This window comes from Silene latifolia, chromosome 3 (assembly GCF_048544455.1).
Source record: "Silene latifolia isolate original U9 population chromosome 3, ASM4854445v1, whole genome shotgun sequence".
Lineage (NCBI taxonomy): Eukaryota > Viridiplantae > Streptophyta > Magnoliopsida > Caryophyllales > Caryophyllaceae > Silene > Silene latifolia.
In genome coordinates this window covers 151,994,744-152,021,525 of record NC_133528.1, presented here as the reverse complement: position 1 = coordinate 152,021,525, position 26,782 = coordinate 151,994,744, and the positions used below count along the sequence as shown (strand labels likewise).

The window sequence follows — 26,782 nt, the reverse complement described above, 5'->3', positions numbered from 1 at the left end:
GGCAAGTGAACAGTTTGAAAATACAGAAATCATTGTGAACCTAAAACCCAAATCAATCTAACACTAGAACATGGTATCAGGAGAAAGGTATCTCCGATCCACCCCAAATTCTTTTTCCAACGCCTAATGTCAGGCTCCACAATACCCAATGAACTCGAGCCAAGCAAACCGCTTGTGCTTCTCAACGTGCACTCCATCGCCAAATTCGATGGTTCCAACTATCGTCAATGGAGTCTTCAAATTGAGACTCTCCTTCAAGGCTATGGACTATCATCTTTTATTGATGGTAGTGCACCTCCTCCCAAACTCTTCACAGAAAAAGACAAACCTTTCGTACCCAATCCGGCGTACAGTACCTGGTTCCGGCAAGATAGGCTCCTTTTCGGTGCCGTGGCAAGCACCCTAACAACCTCTATCGGCCACCTTCTCACCCGAGACCACACTACCCAACAAGCCTGGGATGCCCTCGCATCATCTTATGCGCGTCCATCTCGAGGTCACATAAAACAACTTCGCCACAAACTTAAACACACTACCAAAGGAACCCTTTCCATCACCGACTACATGAACAAGGTTAAAGCCATCGTTGATGACCTTGCCTTACTCGGTGATGTTCTCTCCCAAGAGGATATCACTGACCATATCATCAATGGCTTACCCTCCACCTATCAATCGGTTATTGATGTTGTGAATGCCCGCGACACACCCATCACCTTCCCTGATTTCCACGAGAAATTGATTCGTCAAGAACTCGTCCTCCAACAAACCGAGACTGCTCAATCCACAACCTTTACTCCCATGGCCCACCCCACCTACACTCGTACCTCCGTTGCCCACAACCACTCTGCCTACCGTACTCCCACCCCCAACCAGACCCCCAACCAGACCCCTAACCCGTCTGCTTCTACACCCAACCAAAATCCAAAAAATCCGTTTCGTGGAAAGTGTCAGTGGTGTCACGTTCAGGGTCACACCCTCTCCTATTGTACTATATTCAAGGCTCTCTACCCTGAAATTCGTGTCCCACCGTATCCCCGCAACCCTACTACCCACTCCTCCTCATCGTCTCAACCCCAGGCCAACCTCACAGCCCTTAACCCGCAGCAGGTCCCCTCCCCTTGGCTCCTGGACTCAGGTGCCTCTCATCATGTGATAGGCTTTGTCGCGTACCTATGCAAAGATAATTTCCCTAGACACAATTAAATGTAGTAATAGGGGTCGAACACAAGGAAATGGGAATTACGTCTTGAATTGTTGTGAGTAGATTTTTATCGAGGTTGATTACGATTTGGGTTTGGTTTGTTTTGTTTGATGATTAATGAAAATGCAATGTAAATGAAATGATAAAAGGTAGTCTAAAGGATTCGGGTCACTCATGCAAAGGTAAACATAATAACATGATAAACTTGATAGTAATAATCTTGTCAATTGCTTAGGCTTAAAGACACCCACCTTACGGCATTAGTGTCAACCATAGACCGGGTCCTAGAGAAACTCTCGTCCATGACTAGGTCGTCCTACCACACATGCTCAGTCTATTCAATTCCGTGCCTCTCGACTTTAGAACGAATGAACAAATATAATCTATGACTATGGCCGATAATCAAAGATTAAACATAACAAAACAAGCATGTGGTGGAAACAATTGATCAATATTATTACGAACTTTATTTAGTCATATTATATGTTTGATTTTGCATGGCTCCCCTAGCCTTTAGACTAGAGAATTTAGCTACTCATACTAAGATGTAAAATGCAAACTAATTTGTAAAGAATATTAAATATGGTTATTTGAATTATATTAGTTAAGTGATATAACATATGTAAAGAATAAAGCTAAAGCAAATATGAAAAACTTGATTATAATGACTATGTGATAACTAAAGTAATGGTGTAAATTGTAAACTTGTAATGAGAAATACCTTAATAAGGAACACTTGTATGGAAGAACAAGTAACTAATAACCAAAAGATTGAATGACAAATGCTTGAAAATCTCTTGAAATACAAACTATTGAAAGATTAACTAAGGAATGCTTAAACAACTTATAACTTAAATGAAAACTAGAGAGAAAACTTATAATGCTTGAGGCTTATTGTAGTAGAATTAGACGTAAAATGAGATATCTAGAACTTAGGAATACCTCTCCTATTTATAGGAGAGGAGGAAGATCAAAAGCAACCGAGAATCATGTGGCCCCGATCGGGGTTGGGCGGCCCCGATCGGGGTCGTCTGCCCCTTCGTCATTCCACTTCGCTCGTGCTTGATTGCGTGAGGGATCTCTATGCTTCTTTCGGTAGTGCTCAATTCCTAGCATCCTAAGCTCTTCTTGGCATCCAAAGCTTTCATGGCATCCAATGCTTGACCTTAGTAAGGACATTGAAGTTGGGCTTGACTTTGATTGTTGGCAACATTTGTAATTCTTATTTCAATCCAACAAATCTTCATGCAAACATCAATCCAATGCTCCATGCTTAGTCCAATGTTTGGCCTTGTTTAGCTTAGTGAACTTTGGTGTACAAAATCATAGGAAAAAGCCTCTAAATGCTTAGATTCCTACAAAACCGTAACAAACACAACAATACACCTAGAACACAAAATTAGCTCAAAAGTATACTAATTAAAGTATGATAATCAATAGAAACCGAGCTAAAATGAGGGGTAAAAGTATATATAAAATGAACATATCAAACTCCCCCAAGCTAAACCCTTGCTTGTCCTCAAGCAAGAAACCAAATCCATCAAATGCTATATCCTAAACAAGCTAAGCATAACGATTTAAAAACCCGAAACAACATGGGCAAGGAATAAAGCAAGACATGGATGAGATTTACACGACGGCGTAGCATAGAAAACTTTGAATGAACCTTTGAGCTATTGCATGATCTTTCGACTTTTGGACTCTCACGGGGCACTCAACTCTTTTTATGTGAAAGGACAATTTTTGTGAGTGAACACTCAACTATCCTCAACTTATAACAATGTGTCCGCAATCTAATATGGTAAACATGTCAAAACTAGTAAGCAAGGATAATCATATGTAAGCATGATAAAGAAGCCAAATGGGTAGGAAGAAGGCAATAATGTAATGGGTAAGAAGGGGGAACAAATGAATTATGGTAATGTGGAGCTAAGTCAAGCTAGCAACTACCAAATTGTAAAGGTGCTCAATCCTATTTCTAACCCAATTTTGCAATGCAAACCATGAGAAAATCCTCCAAAATATATGAATATTGCCTGAGAATTTCTCAGATCAACTTCTTCTTCTCTTTTTCCTTTTTTTTCTTTTTCAATTTATTCATCTCTTTTTTTCATTTTCTTTCATGCTTATTCATTTCTTTTTCTTCTTGATTTTTTTTTTTCAATTCAATTCATCATCACTTTTTCTTCTTTTCTTTCTTGAGCATTAAGACCAAGCTCACATGATTGTCCAAACTTTGAAATAAATCCCAATTGAGCACCCGGACAAGGACAAACAAAGCTACTAGCTCAACAAGGGTAGGCAATTTATAATGTAGCTAGGGAAAAATGTTTGTGAAAGGAAAATTCTCCAAAATGCTATAACAGATGAATGAATGCTTACCAAGAGATGACATGAGAACCATACTTGTGCGTTTTGATAAAACACATATCATAAGGAGACCTACACTCACCTAAGAGAGACCGGATATGGATGCATCGGTCAAAAAGAGGCTCTACCTTACCATTTTGTAGCTTGCCAAAAGTCAAGACCAAGCCCATTCGATTCATTCTTTATCTCCCGCCTACTATGTCAAGACATCCCCATGTAGCTAATATCCCATCATTATAGAATAAATCATTAGCAACAAGCTATTAATAGGATAAGCAAAGAGGAAAGTAGGCTATAAGCAAGCATAAAGCAAAAATTTCTCTCAAAATTTTCAAATTTTCTACACTACATGCAACTACACTATATGCAAATGCATGCAATCTATACTATATGCAAATGCAATCCCCCCCAAGCTAAACATCACATTGTCCTCAATGTGCCAACTATCCAAATCACCCAATCAAACCATAAAAATGGCTCAAAGCACAAAAAAAAAAAAAAAAAAAGGACTAGAGGTTATGTTTAAAGGGATGCAAGATCTAAACTAAAATGCAAAGCAATTAAAAACTTACTTGATTTGCAAATCGAGTATTTTATTTCTAATCTATGAAAAAAAAACAATAAATTGCAGCAAAATGAAAAAAATAAAAATAAATAAAAGCAATAAAAGCTTGGGTTGCCTCCCAAGAAGCGCTGGTTTAACGTCCCGCACGACGTAAGAAGCTATTTGATTCAAGTTTTGTCATTGAGCTTGCCACCAACCAAGCTCCATTTCATAGCTATCTTTGTATTTCTCAACCATTTGAAATTCTTCAAATAAAATTTCCCTTTCTTCCTTTTTCCACTTTTAGCAATAGCGTCCTTAGCATCATCTCCTACAAGGCAAACAACACCCACATCGTCCTCCAACGGATCCATTAGTGAGGATCCAAGCACACCAGAGGCATAAGAAGAGTCCACAGTGCTAAATAAATAACAAGACTCTTGTAACATTGGGCTTCTAATGGTGTTGTTTTTGCTAAAGGAAACCCGGTCATCATCCACTTCTAATGTCAACTTCCCGTTTTTCACATCAATTAACGCACCCGCGGTGTGTAAAAATGGCCTACCCAATATAATTGGGGTTTGTAAATCCTCGGCCATATCAAGTATGAGGAAGTCAACGGGTATGAAAAACTTGCCAACTTTGACGGGAACATCTTCTAAGACACCTAGAGGTCGCTTTAAAGAACGGTCTGCCATTTGCAATGTAATACTTGTGCATTTTAAAGCACCCATGTTAAGTTTTTCACAAAGGGAATAGGGCATGACACTCACACTAGCACCTAGGTCACAAAGGGCCTTATCAATGGTATATTTGCCTATAGTGCAAGGAATAGAATAGCTACCGGGGTCCTTAAGTTTCGGGGGAGACTTGTTTTGTAAGAGTGCACTACACTCTTCGGTGAACGCAATGGTCTCAACCTCATTGAAGGAACGCTTCTTTGAGAGGATTTCCTTCATAAACTTTGCGTAAGAAGGGACTTGGGTAATCAATTCCATAAACGGGATGGTAACTTGCAAATTCTTACAAACTTCCAAAAATTTAGCAAACTTACCTTCCTCCTTGTGCTTTGCTAGACGGTGGGGAAATGGCATTTGAACAACTTCTTTTGGAAGGAGCATCCTCTACATCTTTCACTATCTCTTTATCATTGGGAACACTTACCTTTGAGATGACGTCACTCTCCTTAGCATTAGGAGAGATTTCTTCAATAACCACCTTATCACTTTCTTTTGGCATAGGAGACCCAACATCTTTGGCATCAAGCTTGCTCTTCCTCTTTAGCATCAACAATCGATGAGGAAATGGCACACGATCTTTAACAATAGGCTCTTCACTAGCCTTCCCTTTGTCATTTCCCCCAAGCTTAGCCTTTTTAACAACCACCTCATCATCCAAAGTCATGGATGGCCCATCATAGCTTGAACCACTTCTCAAGGAGATAGAATTAGCGGTTTCATGTGGTTGCTCACCTTGGGGAGGTAGTTGACCGTTCTTCCTTTGAGAGCTAGAAGCGGCTAATTGAGCCACTTGTTGTTCCAACATCTTGACCGCGGCACTATGAGCTTGATCATTCTTTTGAATTTGAGCCAACAACTCCCTTTGCATTTGGATTATCATGCCCTCAAGCTTACCACCTCCTTGATTGTTTTGTTGGCTATTTTGTGGTGGATTTTGTTGGTAATTATTTTGTGGGGGCCTTTGTTGATTTTGATAACCCGGTGGAGGGGTATACTTTAGTTGTTGAGGAACATAGGCATTTTGTTGTGGTGGGGGTTGAGGGTTTAGCACATTATTGCTAGTGTAAGACAAGTTCGGATGAAATTTTGAATTCGGGTTGTAAGTGTTGGAAAATGTACCCGGTGGATATGAACTTTGTCTAAAAGCTTGAAAAGCATTTACCTCTTCAATGGGGGATCGGCAATGAGCGGTATAATGACCCGCACCTCCACATCCATCACAAACGATGATTTGGCTTGTTGAAGACACAACATTGAGTTGTTGGATGGAATCTTTAGCATCTCTCTCCGCCAGTTGTTGTTGGAGCAAGGCAATTTGAGCTAGCAAGACGGAGTTGTTGGAGGATTCTTCTTTACCTTTAGATGGCACAACTCGAGAATTGACATATTGGGCGTCATGGATCGCCATAGATTCGATCGTGGAATGAGCCAGATCGGTGTCAATTTGATCAAACCGCCCATTATTGGCGGAATCGAGAATCCTTCGGGACTCGGCACAACATCCATTGTAGAATGTTATTGCTAGAAACCATTCATCTAGCCCATGATGTGGGCATTGTCTTTGAAGTTCCTTGTACCTCTCCCAAGCTTCATATAAGCTCTCAAGAGCTTGTTGACGGAATCCGGTGATTTGGCTCCTCAATGTTTGAGTTTTCTCTGGTGGAAAAAACTTTTGATAAAAAGCGAGAGCCAAGGTCTCCCAATTGGTGATTTCCAAGGTGGTGCGGTCAAGGCTATTGATCCAAAGCTTGGCCTTGTCCTTCAAAGAGAAAGGGAAAAGTATTTCCCTTATTTGGGCTTGGGTGACGCCCGTTTGCCTGATCATGGAGCAATAGTCACAAAAGTTTTGCACATGCAAGTTGGGATCCTCCAAAGGACTTCCTCCAAATTGCTTTCTCTCCACAAGGCTAATGAAAGCCGGCTTGATCTCGAATTGCGGCGCGGTAATTTGGGTGGTGGTGATACCGGCCGGAAGCATGGCCGCAGTGGGCTTTGAGTGATCGGAAAGTTTCACCATCTTTTTGGTAGTAGATGGTGGTGGTGGTGGAGTTGATGAACAAGAAACCTCCTCCCCTTCAAGAACCTCTAGATCGTCTAAATAAGACTTTCTAGCACTTTCAATTTGTATGGGAGAAGCGGCTTCTTTTACTTCCTTCCAAAAACGTCGTCTTCTCCTAAATGTTTTCTCGGGATCGGAATCCGGTGAAAGCAATTCTCCACTTCGAGAGGACCTGGGCATAAGACGACAATCTCTAGAAAAGTGATAAGTAATGGTCTCAAGGAACAAGTGTTCCTTAAGACAAAGAAAAACAAGATAAAAATCGACAATTCAATAGTCAATAGAACCGTTTCCCCGGCAACGGCGCCAAAATTTGATAGGCTTTGTCGCGTACCTATGCAAAGATAATTTCCCTAGACACAATTAAATGTAGTAATAGGGGTCGAACACAAGGAAACGGGAATTACGTCTTGAATTGTTGTGAGTAGATTTTTATCGAGGTTGATTACGATTTGGGTTTGGTTTGTTTTGTTTGATGATTAATGAAAATGCAATGTAAATGAAATGATAAAAGGTAGTCTAAAGGATTCGGGTCACTCATGCAAAGGTAAACATAATAACATGATAAACTTGATAGTAATAATCTTGTCAATTGCTTAGGCTTAAAGACACCCACCTTACGGCATTAGTGTCAACCATAGACCGGGTCCTAGAGAAACTCTCGTCCATGACTAGGTCGTCCTACCACACATGCTCAGTCTATTCAATTCCGTGCCTCTCGACTTTAGAACGAATGAACAAATATAATCTATGACTATGGCCGATAATCAAAGATTAAACATAACAAAACAAGCATGTGGTGGAAACAATTGATCAATATTATTACGAACTTTATTTAGTCATATTATATGTTTGATTTTGCATGGCTCCCCTAGCCTTTAGACTAGAGAATTTAGCTACTCATACTAAGATGTAAAATGCAAACTAATTTGTAAAGAATATTAAATATGGTTATTTGAATTATATTAGTTAAGTGATATAACATATGTAAAGAATAAAGCTAAAGCAAATATGAAAAACTTGATTATAATGACTATGTGATAACTAAAGTAATGGTGTAAATTGTAAACTTGTAATGAGAAATACCTTAATAAGGAAGACTTGTATGGAAGAACAAGTAACTAATAACCAAAAGATTGAATGACAAATGCTTGAAAATCTCTTGAAATACAAACTATTGAAAGATTAACTAAGGAATGCTTAAACAACTTATAACTTAAATGAAAACTAGAGAGAAAACTTATAATGCTTGAGGCTTATTGTAGTAGAATTAGACGTAAAATGAGATATCTAGAACTTAGGAATACCTCTCCTATTTATAGGAGAGGAGGAAGATCAAAAGCAACCGAGAATCATGTGGCCCCGATCGGGGTTGGGCGGCCCCGATCGGGGTCGTCTGCCCCTTCGTCATTCCACTTCGCTCGTGCTTGATTGCGTGAGGGATCTCTATGCTTCTTTCGGTAGTGCTCAATTCCTAGCATCCTAAGCTCTTCTTGGCATCCAAAGCTTTCATGGCATCCAATGCTTGACCTTAGTAAGGACATTGAAGTTGGGCTTGACTTTGATTGTTGGCAACATTTGTAATTCTTATTTCAATCCAACAAATCTTCATGCAAACATCAATCCAATGCTCCATGCTTAGTCCAATGTTTGGACTTGTTTAGCTTAGTGAACTTTGGTGTACAAAATCATAGGAAAAAGCCTCTAAATGCTTAGATTCCTACAAAACCGTAACAAACACAACAATACACCTAGAACACAAAATTAGCTCAAAAGTATACTAATTAAAGTATGATAATCAATAGAAACCGAGCTAAAATGAGGGGTAAAAGTATATATAAAATGAACATATCATCATGTCACAGCGGACCTGGACAACCTTGCTCTTCACTCTCCATACGATGGTACTGATGAAATAGTCATCGGTGACGGTTCGGGTTTACCCATCTCCAACTCTGGTTCAACATCTCTTCCTTATTCCTCTACTTCATCTTTCAAATTACTCAATGTTTTACACGTTCCAACTATGCATAAAAATATTATTTCCGTCTCAAAGTTTTGCGCCGATAATAATGTTATTATTGACTTCACCTCGTCTTCTTTTGTTGTGAAGGACTGTAACTCTGGCGCTCCTCTCTTCACCGGCCCTGCCAAGGACGGTGTCTACTATTGGCCCTCAATGTCGTCTCCGCAAGCTCACGCCCTGACTGTCCACCACACCGACCTTCATCATCGTTTTGGCCATCCTCATCAAGCTGTCTTTAATCAAATTATTAGTTGTTTGAATATTAAACATTCATCTTCGAATAATTCAAACTGCAATGCTTGTTCTATTTACAAGAGTCACAAATTACCTTTTACTGTTTCATCGCTCACCACTCAATTTCCGCTTGAAGTCGTGTTTAGTGATTTATGGACCTCACCTGTGCATTCCTTTGATGATTATAAATACTACGTAATTTTTGTAGATCACTTCACGAAATTTACGTGGTTATTCTCCCTAAAGAAAAAATATGATACCCATAAAACTTTTCTCCACTTCAAAGCATTTGTCGAAAAACAATTTTCCAGACCGCTTCTCACACTTTACTCCGACAACGGAGGCGAGTTTGAAAAAGTAAAACTGGATCTTGCCTCGGCTGGAGTTCAACACCTTACCTCACCCCCTCATACACCCGAACATAACGGTTTTGCGGAACGACGACATCGCCATATAGTGGATACCGGTCTTGCGCTCCTCTCTCATTCTTCCATGCCCATTCGATATTGGACCCTAGCCTTCCACACTGCGGTTTACCTCATCAACCGCATGCCAACCTCCACCCTTGGTCACCAGTCCCCTTATTTTCGCCTCTTTCAAACTGTACCCAAGTACCATAACCTTCACAACTTTGGAAGCTTATGTTACCCTTGGCTACGACCCTATACTCACCACAAACTTGACCCACGCTCCATTCCCTGTGTTTTTGTTGGCTTCTCCCCCACTCAACATGCCTATATGTGTCTAGACACACACACTAATCGTATCTATGTGTCTCGACACGTCCGCTTCGTTGAAAACACCTATCCCTTTGCCTCGCAACAACCCATTTCACCACTTCCAACCTCGTCCTCCTGGTGCGAGCTTACCATCCCTCTCCTTTCTAGTCAACAACCACCAAACCCACCTACTACTCCCTCCCCAGACTCTCCACGTCCCACTACTCCTGTCACTCCTAACCCCACAACCCACGAACCTGCTACCCCTCGTACCCATACCACCATCACCAAAGTTTACACTCGCCGCCCACAAACAGTCCCTCCCTCACCTGAAAACAACCCCACTGCCGAGCCCCCTCCTAATCAGCCACCCCCTCTCACCCACACCCATGCTACTAGAGCATCCCACAACATTTTTAAACCCATCCACAAACTCAACATGACTGCCCAGCTGCAACCAGTCGAACCAAAAACCACGAAGCAGGCCCTCTCTGATCCGACATGGCGTAAAGCTATGGAAGATCAATTCCAAGCTCTTCAAAATAACAACACCTGGGAACTTGTTCCCCCCTCTCCTGTGCAAAATATTGTCGGTTGTAAATGGGTGTTTCGTACCAAATACAATCCCGACGGCACAATTCACAAACATAAGACTCGTCTTGTCGCCAAAGGCTTTCACCAAAGACCTGGTTTAGACTACAATGAAACCTTCAGTCCGGTCATTAAACCTGCCACGGTCCGATTGTTGCTTAGTCTTGCCGTCACCAAGAACTGGTCACTTCGTCAACTCGATATCAATGATGCTTTTCTTCAAGGCACACTCACGGATACGGTATACATGGCCCAACCTTCGGGGTTTGTTGATCCTCAAAAACCGTCTCACGTATGTCACCTTAAGAAAGCAATTTACGGTCTCAAACAGGCCCCACGGGCCTGGTACAATGAGCTTCGCTCCTATCTCCTGGAAACGGGTTTTCATAATTCGGTCTCTGACACATCGCTTTTTATTCTCAATGATACTCACGATTTATTTGTCCTTGTTTATGTCGATGATATCATTGTCACAGGTGCTTGTTCGTCTCGAGTTAACTCCTTCATTCAGGCTCTCGCTAGCAGGTTCTCTCTTAAAGACCTCGGCCCCCTTGCCTACTTCCTGAGAGTTGAAGTTCAACCGTGCACCAAAGGGTTATTCCTCACTCAACACAAATACACCACTGATCTCCTTACTCGCGCGAAAATGGTTGATGCTAAACCATGCTCTACTCCTATGGACTCCTCGGTCACATTGAGCATTCGAGACAGCCCCCCCTTCGACAATCCCACTGAATTCCGTGCTCTTGTGGGCAGTCTCCAGTACTTATCCCTCACTAGGCCCGACATCAGTTTCGTCGTTGGTATGTTGTCACGGTTTATGCATCAACCAACCGTTACTCACTGGGCTGCCTTGAAGAGGTTGCTACGCTATCTAGCAGGCACTCCTGCTCACGGAATTACCATTCGTCGTGACACTCCTTTAAGCTTACATGCCTACTCCGACTCTGCTTGGGGAGACAATCCTGACGATCTCACTTCCACTGGTGCCTATATAGTCTACCTTGGTCACACCCCTATTTCCTGGAGCTCCAAAAAGCACCGCACTGTATCCCGCTCATCCACGGAAGCTGAATATCGCTCCGTCGCTAATGCCATTACTGAGCTCACTTGGCTTGGTCATCTTCTTATGGAGCTTCATATTGTACTTCCCTCCACTCCTGTGGTCTACTGCGACAATCTGGGTGCTACCAACCTCAGTGCCAATCCCGTATTTCACTCCCGGATGAAGCATGTTGCACTCGATTATCACTTCATTCGTGAACGTGTGCAATCTGGCATTATGCGAGTGGTGCCCATTGCCAATGATGATCAGCTCGCTGATGCACTTACAAAAGCTCTACCACGACCGCGTTTCAATATGCTCATGTCCAAGATCGGTCTCTCGTCCCGGCCGTCCGTCTTGCGGGGGGATATTGGAGAATAATTGTTCTCAATTATTCTATCAAATCTTTCTCTTTATTCTGTTAAATATTTAGTCAATTATTGTATATCTTCTCCTTATTCTTAGCCTAACATTAGGAAACTAATTCCCCTTTATTAGGATCTTAAGATCTTGTATGTACTATATAAACGATGTATCCTTCTCCTTGTAATTCACAACTTTAATATATCAATTTATTAATCTTTACACTAAATACCGATTACAATCAATTGCAGTAAGTGTTCAAACTTCAAAACGCTGATAACAGTAAAGGCAGGTATACAATGTCACTGGCAAAACACAAGTCATTATGAGTAAGAGGCTATGATACAGTAAAACTATTTAACTCATCCTACCGTCCCAATCATTTGTTTACCTTTCATACTATTTGTGACGGATATTTTGATCAAACATAACCAAATGAACGGAACAAAGGAACTATAAGTAATCCTCCGTAAACACTGTTGATAAGCTGCAGTGTTTATTTCAATGTAGTGCAGTCATACACTGGTGCTGTCATCCTTAACCTAAAATATTACCCTCAGTAATTCAGCTTTTAAACCAAAAATCTACCCTCACTAATTCAGCTATGGACATTTAATAATTTTTTCAGCCATCAATTCTACTGAGTGTACCCTAAATGCTATTAATCCACATATTCTGCAGTCCTGAGCTATGGAAAAACCGCACCTAAACAACAAATTGCACAAGCGAAAAGCTAAATACTAGCTTAATCTTCGTCAATTGCTACCACCTAGCATCAAACTACCCAACTTACGACTACAACATCATCATAACCACCTATCAAACACTATTCACAGTACAGTTCAACACATATGCAGAAATTATACTCCACGAAACACACTAGACTTAATGCAAATTACAAATGTAAAGACATCCGCAAATCACACACCATTTCAGGTATCTTATCGACTGCAGTTACAGTCGCTGCTGAAATAGCAAACTATTACAGATTTGCAGAAAAATCGCAACAATCAGAAAATGCAGAACATTCAGGAATGTAGCATTTATCTTTATGACTGTATTCTGGCAAAATTACCTCAATTTCAATCAATTGCAGCAAGTGTTCAAACAACCGATAACAATTCATTATTCCATATCAATCATTTGTTCACCTTTTTTATTCTTTTGACGGATACTTTGATCCAATATAACAAATGAATGAAACAAAGGGAGACTCTAATTAATTCAATCGCAGAACACAGGAATCCGAATCAATTTCAAACAAAACGTTAATCATTCATTCATTCATTCATTCGTCAAGCTTAATTACATAAACTAAGAACTAATAAACCATTACATAAGGGAAACCCTAAACATTCCGCAGCAAAACACAATTAAAAACCCGAAACACAGTAAATCTAAGAGCTAGTAAACTTAGTAACAGCCTTAGTCCCTTCAGAAACAGCATGCTTAGCCAATTCACCAGGAAGAACAAGTCTAACAGCAGTCTGAATCTCCCTGGAAGTAATCGTCGGCTTTTTGTTGTACCTCGCAAGCTTAGAAGATTCCTGAGCTAGCTTCTCAAAGATGTCATTGATGAAGCTGTTCATTATACTCATTGCCTTGCTCGAGATTCCGATATCAGGATGAACTTGCTTGAGAACCTTGAAGATGTAGATCTTATAGGTTTCGACACTCTTTTTGTTTCTCTTCTTCTTCTTGTCACCAGCTGCTGCTGCTCCGGCTTCCTTTGGGAGTTTCTTTCCGGCTTTCGGCTTTTTCTCGGCTGGGGATTTCTCCGCAGCGACGGCTTTCTCCGCGGGTTTCTTCTCAGCCGGTTTTTTGTCGGTTTTTGGTGCCATTGGAAACGAGAGGTTTTTGACCTTTTTGTGTTTGAAGTGTTTTTTTGAGAGGGAAATGAGAGTTGTGAATTGGGATGGTTGGGTGGGGTGGTAATATATAGGGAGGAGGAGAATGTTCTGATTGGAGGAAAGTGGTTGGTGCGGATCGATGACGTGGAGTAAGAGAGCGTGTTTGTTCCCGTTGATTTAGGATTTGAAGGAGCTGATCTAACGGATGGAAATTAAAAATGATTGGCGAAGTTTTATGGCGGTAAAGTAGTGATGGTTTTGTTGATTTGAATTATTTGAGTTTTGTAGGGAGGAGGAGAATTGTAGGGTGATAGGGTCTATTTTCTCTTAATTCAGTTCAATTAAACGGTTTTATATTTAAGCTAAAAATAAATGAATAATGAAGTGTAAAGGACAATACATTATTATACTCCCTCATATTCACCATTTTCTTCCCTATTTTCTTATTCGGATTATTCAAGTTTTCTTTCCTATTTTCTTTTTTGGGTTGATTTGTATGGTCCAAATTAAATTAATTGTGCAGTGGTGTGTTTTGTGTGGTCCAACATCAGTTTCTTATTCATTGTGTAAAAAGAAAAGCGGAGTCTTGAAGAGAAATGGACCGTCATTAGCAGATTAAACATTGTTTTTTTTATGCGACAGTAATATTAACTAGCACAAAATTCAACCTCCAACCAATCTTAGCTAATATTTCAATGAAATTATTATCACAATACGGTTTCAACCAACCGTTTAAACCATCCCTGTGCATAAAAGTTCCTCCCAACCAAAGTTACATAATCTACTTGAAGAATCTAATACTAATATTCTTACTGCACAAATTCTTATTTCAGACCGCCATATCCGTCTGAAATGATTAGACGGATACCATTTTCTCTCACAAAAAACTCATTTAGAGTGTGAGTGGGAAAGCACATGGGGGTGTCCCACCACCCATGTGCTTCTCACTTGTGAGAGGTCTTATTACGGTCTGAAATAAGACGGTCTGAAGCAAGACGGACTGTTCTTACTGTGACCAAAAATAATTTGTGTCATCTCACAACTAGACATGGCAAATGGTATATTCGGGCCGGATTTGGTCGGGAGCGGTTACTTATGATAGCTTACCAGGCTGTGTACATGGCCCACAGATCAACACGGGTCCTTTCCAGCCCATTTTGTCCTCACTCATGCGCATCCCGGGAACCTTCCCAGGAGGTCACCCATCTTAAGACTACTCTCAGTCAAGCACGTTTAACTTTGCAGTTTTTTTGTATGGATAACCAGAAAAGAAAGTGCACTTTGTTGATATGAGTAGTACTTTCAATCTCTTTAAGCACTAGTCATTTAAGCTTATCACTGGACCTCTTCAATTAACGTGGGGTGTTACAACTCAAGTCGGTTCACTTTCGGGTCGGGTTTCTTCATATCTATCGGGTCACTTTTTTTTGATAACGATGAACTGAAATTAAAATAAATAAAGTTAGTTAAAGTACAAACTCCGAAGTACCGGAGTCCTTTAAACTGCTAGAAAGCCAACTAACTGAACTAAAAGTACATGTGAATGAAGCACAAACAGTAAGACGACATTTCTTGTACGGAGGATGGTATAAAACGTCAAAGTAGAATTGGTTTGCATCCTTTCTTTTAGACCTCGTAGCCACTAGAACTGTCCTTGTGTACCTGCAAATAGAAAGAGAAAAATCGACAGAAACAGAAGATATTCTCTTCTGATGAACACTAGCTTGGGTCTCTTGTCTTCCGATAAACTTGTCTTTGTGTCCCTCCTTACCTCTACAATTCTTGACCTGGCGTTGCCTAACTGCAGTAAACTAAAACTGGACCGCAGACATCTTACTAACCTGAGCGGAGTCAGATGATACCCGCTTTTTTTTAGCAATTTGGAAAACAACTTCCTCGTGAACCCCCTTATCACTCTCCAAATTTAATGTTGGTTGCTCAACTTGCTCCTCAGGTAAAGGAGAAGTAGAAGAAGAGGGAACTTCTGCTGCCCGTGAAATATCTTCATGGAGAGTCCCGTTTGGATAGAATTTTCAGGGATAAGGGGTTGAACCCTCGTGAAAGATAATGAACGTGCATAGAAAAAGGATAAGTTCTTCCCAACTAAAAATTTCTCATAATCATGGGCTGAGATATGCAAATTATTTTTAGCATGCTTTTTACCGGTGAAGGAGTATTTTACCGGTTTTTTACTAAAGGAATGAGAGGTAGAGTCATTAATCTCAGCTACCCGAGGAGGGTTAGCCTCGCAGGTGGTGTCCAAAACCATACAAACTTGATCAGAACTTGCTTCAAAGTTCATTGATTCCGTACTAGAGAAGAAACTACAAAAAGCCTCGCACAGTCGCATGTAGTGTCAGCCACATCAGCACTACTAAGAAGTGGCTTCTTACTTTTACTGATAAAGCCCAACTGGTCAAACGAAGAAGCCACACACTTACCATTAGGATTGACCAAGAGTTTGTCAACCACGACCTGAAGCTCCCGACTAGATTTTGAAATATTCGGATCAAGATGCAAAACATGCTCAAAGTCATTTTGAGCCTCTTTAAGTAGATGCAACTACGTATAAGCTAAGCCGCTACGGACTACGGTACAGGGCTTTGACATTGGAGGGGTCAAAGTGTAAAACAAATTTGCAGTAAAGACTAGCCAAAGCATGATGAGAGAGCTTCAATTCGCAACCTGCTAAATTAAGAACAAGGGATAAGGCTAAGGAAAAGCTAGCATGCTTATCGCAGGAGGGCAGAAAGCCAACAAAGCAGAAAAAATTTAAGGCTTGTTTGTAAAGAGTATCGCACTAGGAAAAATTCCATTTTTGAAAAGAGAATTTCCTCTATTTTTCATTACGTGAATAGAAGAGAAGGATGGCTCTCCTAAACTCATAATACAGGTAATCAAATTCTCATCGTCCACGATGTCGTCGTCGAAAATAAACAACTCACTAAGGTTACAAATAAAAGATTGATAGTCTATTGGAAAGGAAATGCAAACAAGGAAAGAAGGCGGAAAGAGAAGAAAAACTTAGTGGTGAAAGAGAATCGGGCAACAAGAAAGAGGAAAACTACTACAACCCTCTACCCACACAACACCAACCTAAACAAACCACCCCCGCCAAACACTCGACCATGGAGAAACAAAAAGAAAAGATACCACCTCAAACAACTAAGGACACCAACCACCCTAACCAGAGTCCACTGAAAAAACCTAATGAAAACTAAGCTGCCTCACATATGAAGAAAAACACTGCTAACAAAAAGATGATTGTTTGGAGCCAAGTAGAGGTGATCATGGGCCGGGCCAATGCGGGCTTGGGCCGGGCCTTTCAAACAAAAGCGGTCCATTTGCGTGGGCCGGGCCAGTTGGGGCCAAATATGTGGGCTTATTTAGCAAGCCCAAATCCGGCCCTTATGGGCTAATGCGGGCTTTTGGGCCTAAATGGGCTTTTTCGGGCCCTAAAATTTACGACTTACACTAGTAAATAATTAGCGTAATACCTTCAGTTACAACTTTTAAAACATACATAGTGTATAAAATTGTACAAAATATGATGAAATGCATATGAATTGCACTTTAAAATAAAATAAAGATAAACATCGCTACTTTAGAATGCTTAATCATGCATTCGTAGATATGATTTATGTTATGTATACTTTGTTTATAAATCTAAAAAAATATACTTGAGTTTGTAAAGGGTTGGGTATAACTTTAACGCTACTTTAATAGATTTTATTAGAAAAAATATTCATTACTAATAAATATGGGCCGGGCCGGGCCAACATTTGGGCCAAACCCGGCCCCAAAATATTTTGGGCCTTTTTAGGCCGGCCCATGGGTTTTTATGGGCCAAAACTAATGGCCCAAGCCCTTCAAAAAAGCGGGCTGGGTCGGGTAGGGCCAATGGGCTTGGGCCATTTGATCAGCTCTAGAGCCAAGCCAACAGAAGTCGAAGTCATAACTCACTCAAACGAAAGCAACTGATAACACACAGAGGTCCCTTCAAGACTAACAATCGGGTCACTTTCTACATTTTGGGTCATTTTTTAGTTTCGGGTCAGGTTTACCGGGTACACAACCACCTTCTATTTTTAATATTATTTTAATCGATTATACAATGTCGCAAATAAGTACTTCCTCCATTCAACTCCACTCTACCTATTTCACTTTTGTACACTATATTTATGTGAGATCTTGTTTGATTCGTCTTTACGATTACATTAAAAATATCTAACTTTTATAATTTTTGCAAATACGTAGCTAAAGATATTTAGCACGTAAAACACGCGTTGTCAAACGTGAAAAAAGAAAGTGGTAGAGTGGAGTTGAATGGAGGAAGTAGTTGTTATAATCTAAAAATCAAAATTCAAATAGGACGAAAATAGGTGGTACACATATACATGTACTAGAGAAGTAAAAGACAAAAGACAATAATAAATGAGAAATTGGGAAATTGGGAAATCTTTTTTCACAAGAAATCAGTTGAAATGATGGGGAGTGGAGAGTAAAAAATCTCTGACCACACCAATTATTCCCAATTTTCATCACAAATTTTTCACTTCCTCCACAAAATCAAGTGTTACAATTATGAACAATTCCGTTGTTAGCAAATTAAATGTAATAGATGCGATAATTATATTAACTGGTGCAAAATTCATCCTCCATCCCATCTTAACTAATCTTTCAATGAAATTACCACAATACGACTTCAACCATCCGCTTAAGCTTAAACCCTCGACACAAGAACCCGAACCCATATGTCTCGATTTACCAGACGATGTTATTGTTTCAATTTTAAGTAAAGTTGATATTGTTACTCTTCGCAGGTGCACCCTGGTACTGTCACTGGATTCTATTCTTCCCCAAATTGTCTCGTTTTCGACACCGTTAGATGTCTCGTTGTTTATCCCAGATAAGTCAGGATGTTGGTATGGTAGACTGTTTAATAAATTCGTTTCGAAATGTATACCATTTTTCTTAAGTAATCTCGAACGCTATCCTGTTATTTTTGAGAAAGTAATGAAAGTAATCCCAGTAATGAAAGTAATCCCAGTAACTATAGCCGTCTTCTGGTGGTTAAACACGGCTAAGTTAAACCCGGAAGCAGTTAATTTTTTCGATAAGCTTACTGGGTTAAAGTCGTTGGAAGTGGAGCTTCCGGCAATGCCTTGTTACGAGTGTCGTGTGTCGCCTCATTTGTGGTTCAGGTGGGAAGCCAAGTTTGGTATCCACGGCTCAGTGTCGGATTATATTCTGTTTGTCTTTGCTGATAAGGCAAATGACGGCGTCAGTGATCAGTTTTTGAAGGGAATGAAGACGGTTTTGTATCATACTATGTTCCATTGTTCGATGTTGGTCGAGTTGGGGTACCAAGGGGATGATTGGAAGACGGGTATGACGTTCATGAGCAAAGATGCCGAGGGCAATGGGGGTATGATGATTGGTCCTCAATCGATGAGGGATGATGCTGAATTCCGATTTAAGATTCTTCAGTTGCCTTCCACTTTGAAGTTCAATCGCTACATAAATGAAGAAGAGGATCCGCTTCAAGTCCAAGATGCCATGCTTCTGTTTTTGGCTCATGTCGATGCTAGTGTCGTTCCAGATGATAATGATGTTATAATGGCCTGTCTTGGTGATGTGGATGACGAGGAAGGAAAAGCTGATCATAAGACGGAGATTAGAGAAATTGTCGCACAAATCCTAGCCGATGAAAATTGTTTGGGGCTATGATTTATACAGCAGATTGCTTCATCTGATTCAGCTGTCCATTTTCTACTGTGATGCTTTTTCTGTACTGAAGATTAGTCCGTCGATGCAGTTCCTATTTTAATGTTATTTCGTTGTGTCTGATTGAGTATAACAGTTTTGCAGGTAATTGTCAACAACTGTTTGCGGAACTTACAAGTAGGAAATCAATTTTTGCACTACAAACTGTCAAATGTTTACTGAAGATTGTTTGCGGAACATTTTTCTGTACTGAAATTACTGGCTAGATAATGTATGTCAATATGCTGTTTTTCTTTTCTGTTTGCGGAACTTACTGGTACGCCAGTCTCGGATTAACTGTTACAAACTCAGAATGCTACTGTTATGAGTATATGTTCTGTTTGCTGCATTTTAGCAGAACTGAAACTCTCAAAGCGTCATTATTCTGTACTGAAGTTCAGTCGCTCGATACAATTTCCATTTTAATTCTGTTCTTGCTGTCTCTGATGAAGGATATTTTATGTGTTTATACTGTTCTGTTGGCTGGGACGCCATTTTCGGATCAACTGTTACAAACACAGAATGCTACTGTTATTCTGTTCTGTTTGCTTTATTGCCTTTCTGGTATATACATAAGAGTTTAGCGTGTACTTCACTTGGAACCTTGAAATGGTCGGTGTCCCTTGATCCGTGATCATAGGCATAGGAGACATAAATCCGTTGCTTGCTAGCTTAGTTCCTACTATAACAGCTAGAGACTTGAACCCCCTTCTTGTGTCTCCTTCCCTCCGCTCGTTCACCCTACTTGAACTCGTAGAGTCGTAACCCACACTAATGATAGGAATAATAGCATGTTCACTACCCAGTTCGCCCTACTTGAACTCGTACCTCACAGTAGTGATAGGAGTACTAGCATTTTCACTAAAACATGATCATGAAATAGAACATCACACATTCACACCGAATCATCAGATTATCTAAAGACTTGCAAATGAAAAGTCACTTTTATTTGAAATTAACTCAAATTCTCAAACTTATTGACATCTATTAGCTCAACTAATCACAATCTTACTGTCACACTCGCACAATATCGCTACAATCAAAACATGCAGAACATTCAGGAATGTAGCGTTTATCTGTATGACTGTATTCTCGCAATATACCACAAGCTTCTGTATGACATTATACTACCTCAATTCCAATCAATTGCAGTACGTGTTCAAACAGCCGATAACAATTCATTACTCCGTATCAATCATTTGTTCACCTTTTTTATTCTTTTGACAGATACTTTGATCCAATATAACGAATGAATGAAACGAAGGGAGACTGTAATTAATTCAATCGCAAAACACAGGAATCCGAATCAATTTCAAACAAACCGATAAATCATTCATTCATTCATCAAGCTTAATTACATAAACATCAACTAACTCAAACCCTAATCGACAAATCTAAGAACTAGTAAACTTAGTAACAGCCTTAGTTCCTTCAGAAACAGCATGCTTAGCCAATTCACCAGGAAGAACAAGTCTAACAGCAGTCTGAATCTCCCTGGAAGTAATCGTCGGCTTTTTGTTGTACCTCGCAAGCTTAGAAGATTCCTGAGCAAGCTTCTCAAAGATATCATTGATGAAGCTGTTCATGATGCTCATTGCCTTGCTTGAGATTCCGATATCAGGATGAACTTGCTTGAGAACCTTGAAGATGTAGATCTTATAGGTTTCAACGCTCTTCTTGTTTCTCTTCTTCTTCTTGTCACCAGCTGCTGCTGCTCCGGCTTCCTTGGGAAGTTTTTTTCCGGCTTTCGGCTTCTTCTCGGCTGGGGCCTTCTCCGCTGCGACGGCTTTCTCCGCGGGTTTCTTCTCGGCCGGTTTTTTGTCGGTTTTTGGTGCCATTGGAAAGGAGAGGTTTTTGTAGAGGGAAATGAGAGTTTTGAATTGGGATGGTTGGGAGGAGAGTGAATTGTGTGGGGTGATATTTATAGGGAGGAGGAGAATGATCTGATTGGAGAAAAGTGGTTGGTACGGATCGATGACGTGGAGTAAGAGAGCGTGTTTGTTCCCGTTGATTTAGGATTTGAAGGAGCTGATCTAACGCATGGAAATTAAAAGTGATTGGCGAAGTTTTATGGGGGTAAAGTAGTGATGGTTTTGTTGATTTGAATTACTCCCTCCCATCCACTCTAAAGGTAACATGGACCCACTTTTCCTCTTACAAAAAGTGGGTCCATGTTACCTTTGGAGTGGATGGAAGTGAGTATTTGGGTTTTGTAGCGAGGAGGAGAAATGTTTCTTAATGGTTAAGATTAGACTTGGCAAAAGCAACCCGACTCGATTGACCCGAAAAACTGACCCGAAACCCGAAGTGACCCGAATTACATCACCCGAATGTGACCCGAAAACCCGAATTGACCCGAGCCGACCCGAGCTTTCTGGACCCGAAAATGACCCGATCCGAAACCACCAAACCCGAAAATGACCCGACAAAAGATTACTCTAATTGAACCGAAAAGACTTGAAATGGCTATTTCTCTATTTTTCATTGACCCCAAAATGACCCGACCAACAGACCCGAAACCCGAAAAGACCCGTCCCGACCAACAGACCCGAAACCCGAAAAGACCCGTCCCGACCAACAGACCCGACCAACAGACCCGACCAACAGACCCGAAACCCGAAAAGACCCGTCCCGACCCGAATTAACCCGAAATCAATGAGAGACCCGAAGTGACTCGACCCGAATTGGCCTGACCCGAACCCGACCCGTTGACCAGTTTTGCCAGGTCTAGTTAAGATTGTATTTCGGTTCAATTAAACGGTTTTATATTTAAGCTAAAAATAAAGGAATAATGAAGCGTAAAGGACTAGAGCTGATCATGTGACTCATACATTATTATATGATTATTGGAGAGAAATGGACCGTTATTAGTAGATTAAACATTGTTTTTTTGATGCGATAAGAATATTAACTAACACAAAATTCAACCTCCAACAAATCTTAGCTAATATTTCAATGAAATTATTATCACAATACAGCTTCAACTAGAGCTGATCATGTGACTCAGGCCCGTTAGCCCGACCCGGCCCAGTCCGATTTTCCCTGGGCTTGGGCCTCGATTTTAGGCCCAAAAAGCTCATGGCCCGAAGCGCATGGCCCGATTCAATATAATAGGGTCGGGTTTGGGCCGTCTTTACAACCCGAATTTTGGCCCGTCCCGGCCCGAACATATGCAAAATTTACGAATATGTACAATTTAAGAATGTTAATAAGCATTTAGTAAAATAATTAACCAATCAATTGGTGTATTGTAAATAAGCCGTAGTCACTTGTTTACATGTATTAGTTTGATAAGGCTTTGTATTTTCCTTTACCAGTATTTATATGATAAAAAATGAGCTAATGATTTTGTATCACACTAGTGCCGATAAGTTGTTTACCATTATGCGTACCGAGTCAATGTTTTTGAGCCTTAAGAACAACAAAAATCAAATCAATTACAACGCTACAACAACATACAGTGACCACCGCACTAAAATATATTATTACACTACTACTAAAATTGTGCATTTAGTTTGTATGAGTCACCTCAAACAGTAGGTTCATAAAAGCTACATTAGGTTACTACTTCTTAATTGACAATAGTTGAAAAAATCACATAATTCTATACGAAATTTTTGATAACAAATACATAAAGTATCTAACTTCATAACAGGAATTTTTAAACTTATTTCAAGAGGAAAAATATATATTTAACCCGAATTAGCCCTAAAGCCCGCTTTAAGTCCGCATGGGTCCGGTTTGGGCCAATAAAATAGGCCCGTATTTGTAGCCCGACCCGTCCCGCACACTTGGACTTAATTTAACGATTAGGCCCAACACAAACTTGGCCCGACCCAGTCCGGGCCGACCCATAATCACCTCTAGCTTCAACCATCCCCATTTGTAAAAGTTACTCCCCACCCAAGTAACATAATCTACTTAAATAATCTAATAATATTCTTACTTTGACGAAAAAGTAATTAGTGACATCTTACAACTAGACATGGCAAATGGATTATTCAAGTCGGGTTTGGGTCAGGTCTGTTCAGATCGGGTCATTTTAGGATCAACATATTATCGGGTCACTTTTCGTTTCGGTCATTTAGGGTCACGATTTTGCATTAATTGAGTGAGTCATTTCGAGTCATTTTGATTAAATAGAGTCATTTTGGATCACTCAAGTCGGTTCACTTTCGGGTCGGGTTTCTTTAAGTCTATGGGGTCACTTTCGGGTCATACATTTTGAGTCATTTTCTAATCTCGGATCAAGTTTGCTGAGTCTAATCACAACCACCTTCTATTTTTAACATTATTTTAATCAATTATACAATGTGAATGAGTAGTTGTGATAATCTAAAAATCAAAATTCAAATAGGACGAAAATAGGTGGTACACATATACTCCGTACAATTATACATGTACTGGAGAAGTAAAAGACAAAAGACAATAATAAATGGGAAATTGAGGAATCTTTTTTCACAAGAAATCAGTTGAAATGAGGGAGTGAAGAGTAAAAAATCTCTTACCAAACCAATTATTCCCAATTCTCCTCACAAATCGTTCACTTCCTTCTCAAAATCAAGTGTTACAATTATGAACAATTCCGTAGTTAGCAAAGTAAATGTAATAGATGCGATAATTATATTAACCGGTGCAAAATTCATCCTCCATCCCATTTTATCTAATCTTTCAATGAAATTACCACAATACGACTTCAACCATTTGCTTAAGCTCAAACCCCCGACACAAAATCCCAAACCCAAACCCGACCCAATATGTCTCGACTTACCAGACGATGTTATTGTGTCAATTTTAAGCAAAGTTGATATTGTTACTCTTCGCAGGTGCACCCTGGTACTGTCACTGGATTCTATTCTTCCCCAAATCGTCTCGTTTTCGACACCGTTAGATCCCTCGTTGTTTTTCCCAGATAAGTCAGGATGTTGGTATGGTAGACTGTTTAATAAATTCGTTTCAAAAGCTATCCCATTTCTCGGATTCTTTTCTGTTTCTGTTAAACGGTTTTTACCTGCGAAAGTAATCTCAGTAACTTTATCAGTCTTCTTGTGGGTAAACACGGCTCAGTTAAAACCGGAAGCAGTTAATTTTTTCGATAAGCTTACTGGGTTGAAATTGTTGGAAGTTGAGCTTCCGGCAATGCCTTGTTACGACTGTCGTGTGTCGCCTCATTTGTGGTTCAGGTGGGAAGCCAAGTTTGGTATCCACGGCTCAGTGTCGGATTATATTCTGTTTGTCTTTGCTGATAAGGCGAATGACAGCGACAGTGACAGTGATCAGTTTTTGAAAGGAATGAAGACGGTTTTGTATCATACTATGTTCCATGGTTCGATGTTGGCGGAATTGGGGTACCAAGGGAATGATTGGAAGACTTGGAAGACGGGTTTGACGTTCATGAGTAAAGATGCTGAGGGGAATGGGGGTATGATGATTGGTCCTCAATCGATGAGGAATGATGGTGAATTCCGATTTAAGATTCTTCAGTTGCCTTCCACTTTGAAGTTCAGTCGCTACACAAATGAAGAAGAGGATCCGGTTCAAGTCCAAGATGTCATGCTTCTGTTTTTGGCTCATGTCGATGCTAGTGTCGTTCCAGATGATAATGATGTTATAATGGCTTGTCTTGGTGATCAAAAGACGGAGATTAGAGAAATTGTCGCACAAATCCTAGCCGATGAAAATTGTTTGGGGTTATGATTTATACAGCAGGTTGTCCATTTCCTACTGTGATGCTTTTTTCTGTACTGAAGATTAGTCCGTCGATGCAGTTCCTATTTTAATGTTGTTTCGTTGTGTCTGATTGAGTATAACAGTTTTGCAGGTAATTGTCAACAACTGTTTGCAGAACTTACTAGTAGGAAATCAATTTTTGCACTACAAACTGTCAAATGTTTACTGAAGGTGGTAACTTTTGTATATGCTCGCAAAGTATAGAGCTGAACTTCGAAATTACTGGATCGATTAATTAGTTTCTTGGTTAAAATTGTTAGGCTTGTTTTCGTATGATCGATACCACTACGTTACATTTTTATGTTTGCTGGTATGCCAGTTTCGGATAGACTGTTACAAATTCAGAATGCTACTGTTATTTATGTTCTGTTTGCTGCATTTTAGCAGAACTGAAACTTTCAAAGCGTCATTATTCTTTACTGAAGTTCTTCAGTCGCTCGATGCAGTTTCTATTTTAATTCTTTTAAGTGTATAAGACTACATGCTGTTCTGTTGGCTGGTACGCCATTTTCCGATCAACTGTTGCAAACACAGAATGCTACTGTTATTCTGTTCTGTTTGCTTTATTGCCTTTGTGGTATATATATATAACAGTTCATTTGGTTCACCTTATCAATTCTCGATGTCCAGGGATCGATATATCATGTCATCTTCTACGAATTAGAAAAACTTGCTTGGTTGAACATAGAAAATGGGATTTATGTAGGAATTCTTTCTTTCGGGATTATAAATTATATCAGCAATTTCCTCCATTCTGATTAGTAATTCCAATTTATGTGTTCTGTATCAACTGAACTATTTACTCCGTATTATTTTTGTAATTCCCATGAATTGAAATATTCTGTGTCTTCTTGTAAGTAACCAACCGTCTCCTGCCTCCCCATCCTGAATCAACTATCCCGACCCCAACTGCATCCCTACTTTACCCACACCTCCTCTCCGATCCCTAGCTGTCATTCACTGTTGGTCCCTTCGCCAAATTGATGATTAAGGTGCAAGTTTTGAATTGTGGGTATTCGTATGATTCAAACCGTATATAATTAATTACTAGCAATCAGGGTGATTACGATTTTAATATCCACCCTTTAATAACAAATCAAAGTAATTTTAAAACTAATACCCACAATTCACAAGTAAAAAGATAGACAAGGAAATAAAGAGACTGAAGTTTCAGGTTTTTATGAAGTCGACACTGACCGCCTTCTCATCGTGGATTTGTACAGTACAATTTTCAGGTTTTTATGAAGTCGACACTAACTTTGAGAATAACATATTCACTAACAACGTATATAGAAGGCAGTAAATAATTAATCGTTCTTATAAACAAAAGAGTTTCAGCTCTGCTAACAGATGATTGGCGTACCGGCCAACAGATTACAGAACAGCATTAAAATGGAAACTGCATCCAGCGACTGAATTAATGTCGGTCGCAGGCTATTGTGTAGCTGAATGTGAATCAAGAATGACCTTACAATTTTCATCAGTTATGATTTGTGCGACAATTTGTCTAAGCTCTGTCCTTTGATTTGCTGCTTCTTCTTCCT

The 26,782-nt window shown here is 40.0% G+C and overlaps 1 protein-coding gene, 1 non-coding gene and 1 pseudogene across 2 annotated transcripts; 2 read left to right on the top strand and 1 right to left on the bottom strand.

Moving 5' to 3' along the window:
- Positions 1–6,393: 6,393 nt before the first annotated feature.
- Positions 6,394–6,501, top strand: LOC141650724 (small nucleolar RNA R71). Its single transcript, XR_012546742.1, has one exon. It is a non-coding gene; the product is annotated as a small nucleolar RNA R71 (small nucleolar RNA).
- Positions 6,502–13,146: 6,645 nt separating this feature from the next.
- Positions 13,147–21,411, bottom strand: LOC141648513 (histone H2B.2-like; annotated as a pseudogene).
- Positions 21,412–23,985: 2,574 nt separating this feature from the next.
- Positions 23,986–25,662, top strand: LOC141648512 (uncharacterized). The gene is made up of 2 exons (XM_074457236.1): positions 23,986–25,217; positions 25,330–25,662. Exon 1 carries the CDS (start codon positions 24,084–24,086, stop codon positions 25,203–25,205), a length of 1,122 nt encoding a protein of 373 aa, XP_074313337.1. The 5' UTR covers positions 23,986–24,083; the 3' UTR covers positions 25,206–25,217; positions 25,330–25,662.
- Positions 25,663–26,782: the final 1,120 nt, after the last annotated feature.

Excerpts from the sequence above, each read along its gene's own strand:
- LOC141648512 (XM_074457236.1), top strand. The coding sequence starts at position 24,084 with ATGAACAATTCCGTAGTTAGCAAAGTAAATGTAATAGATGCGATAATT.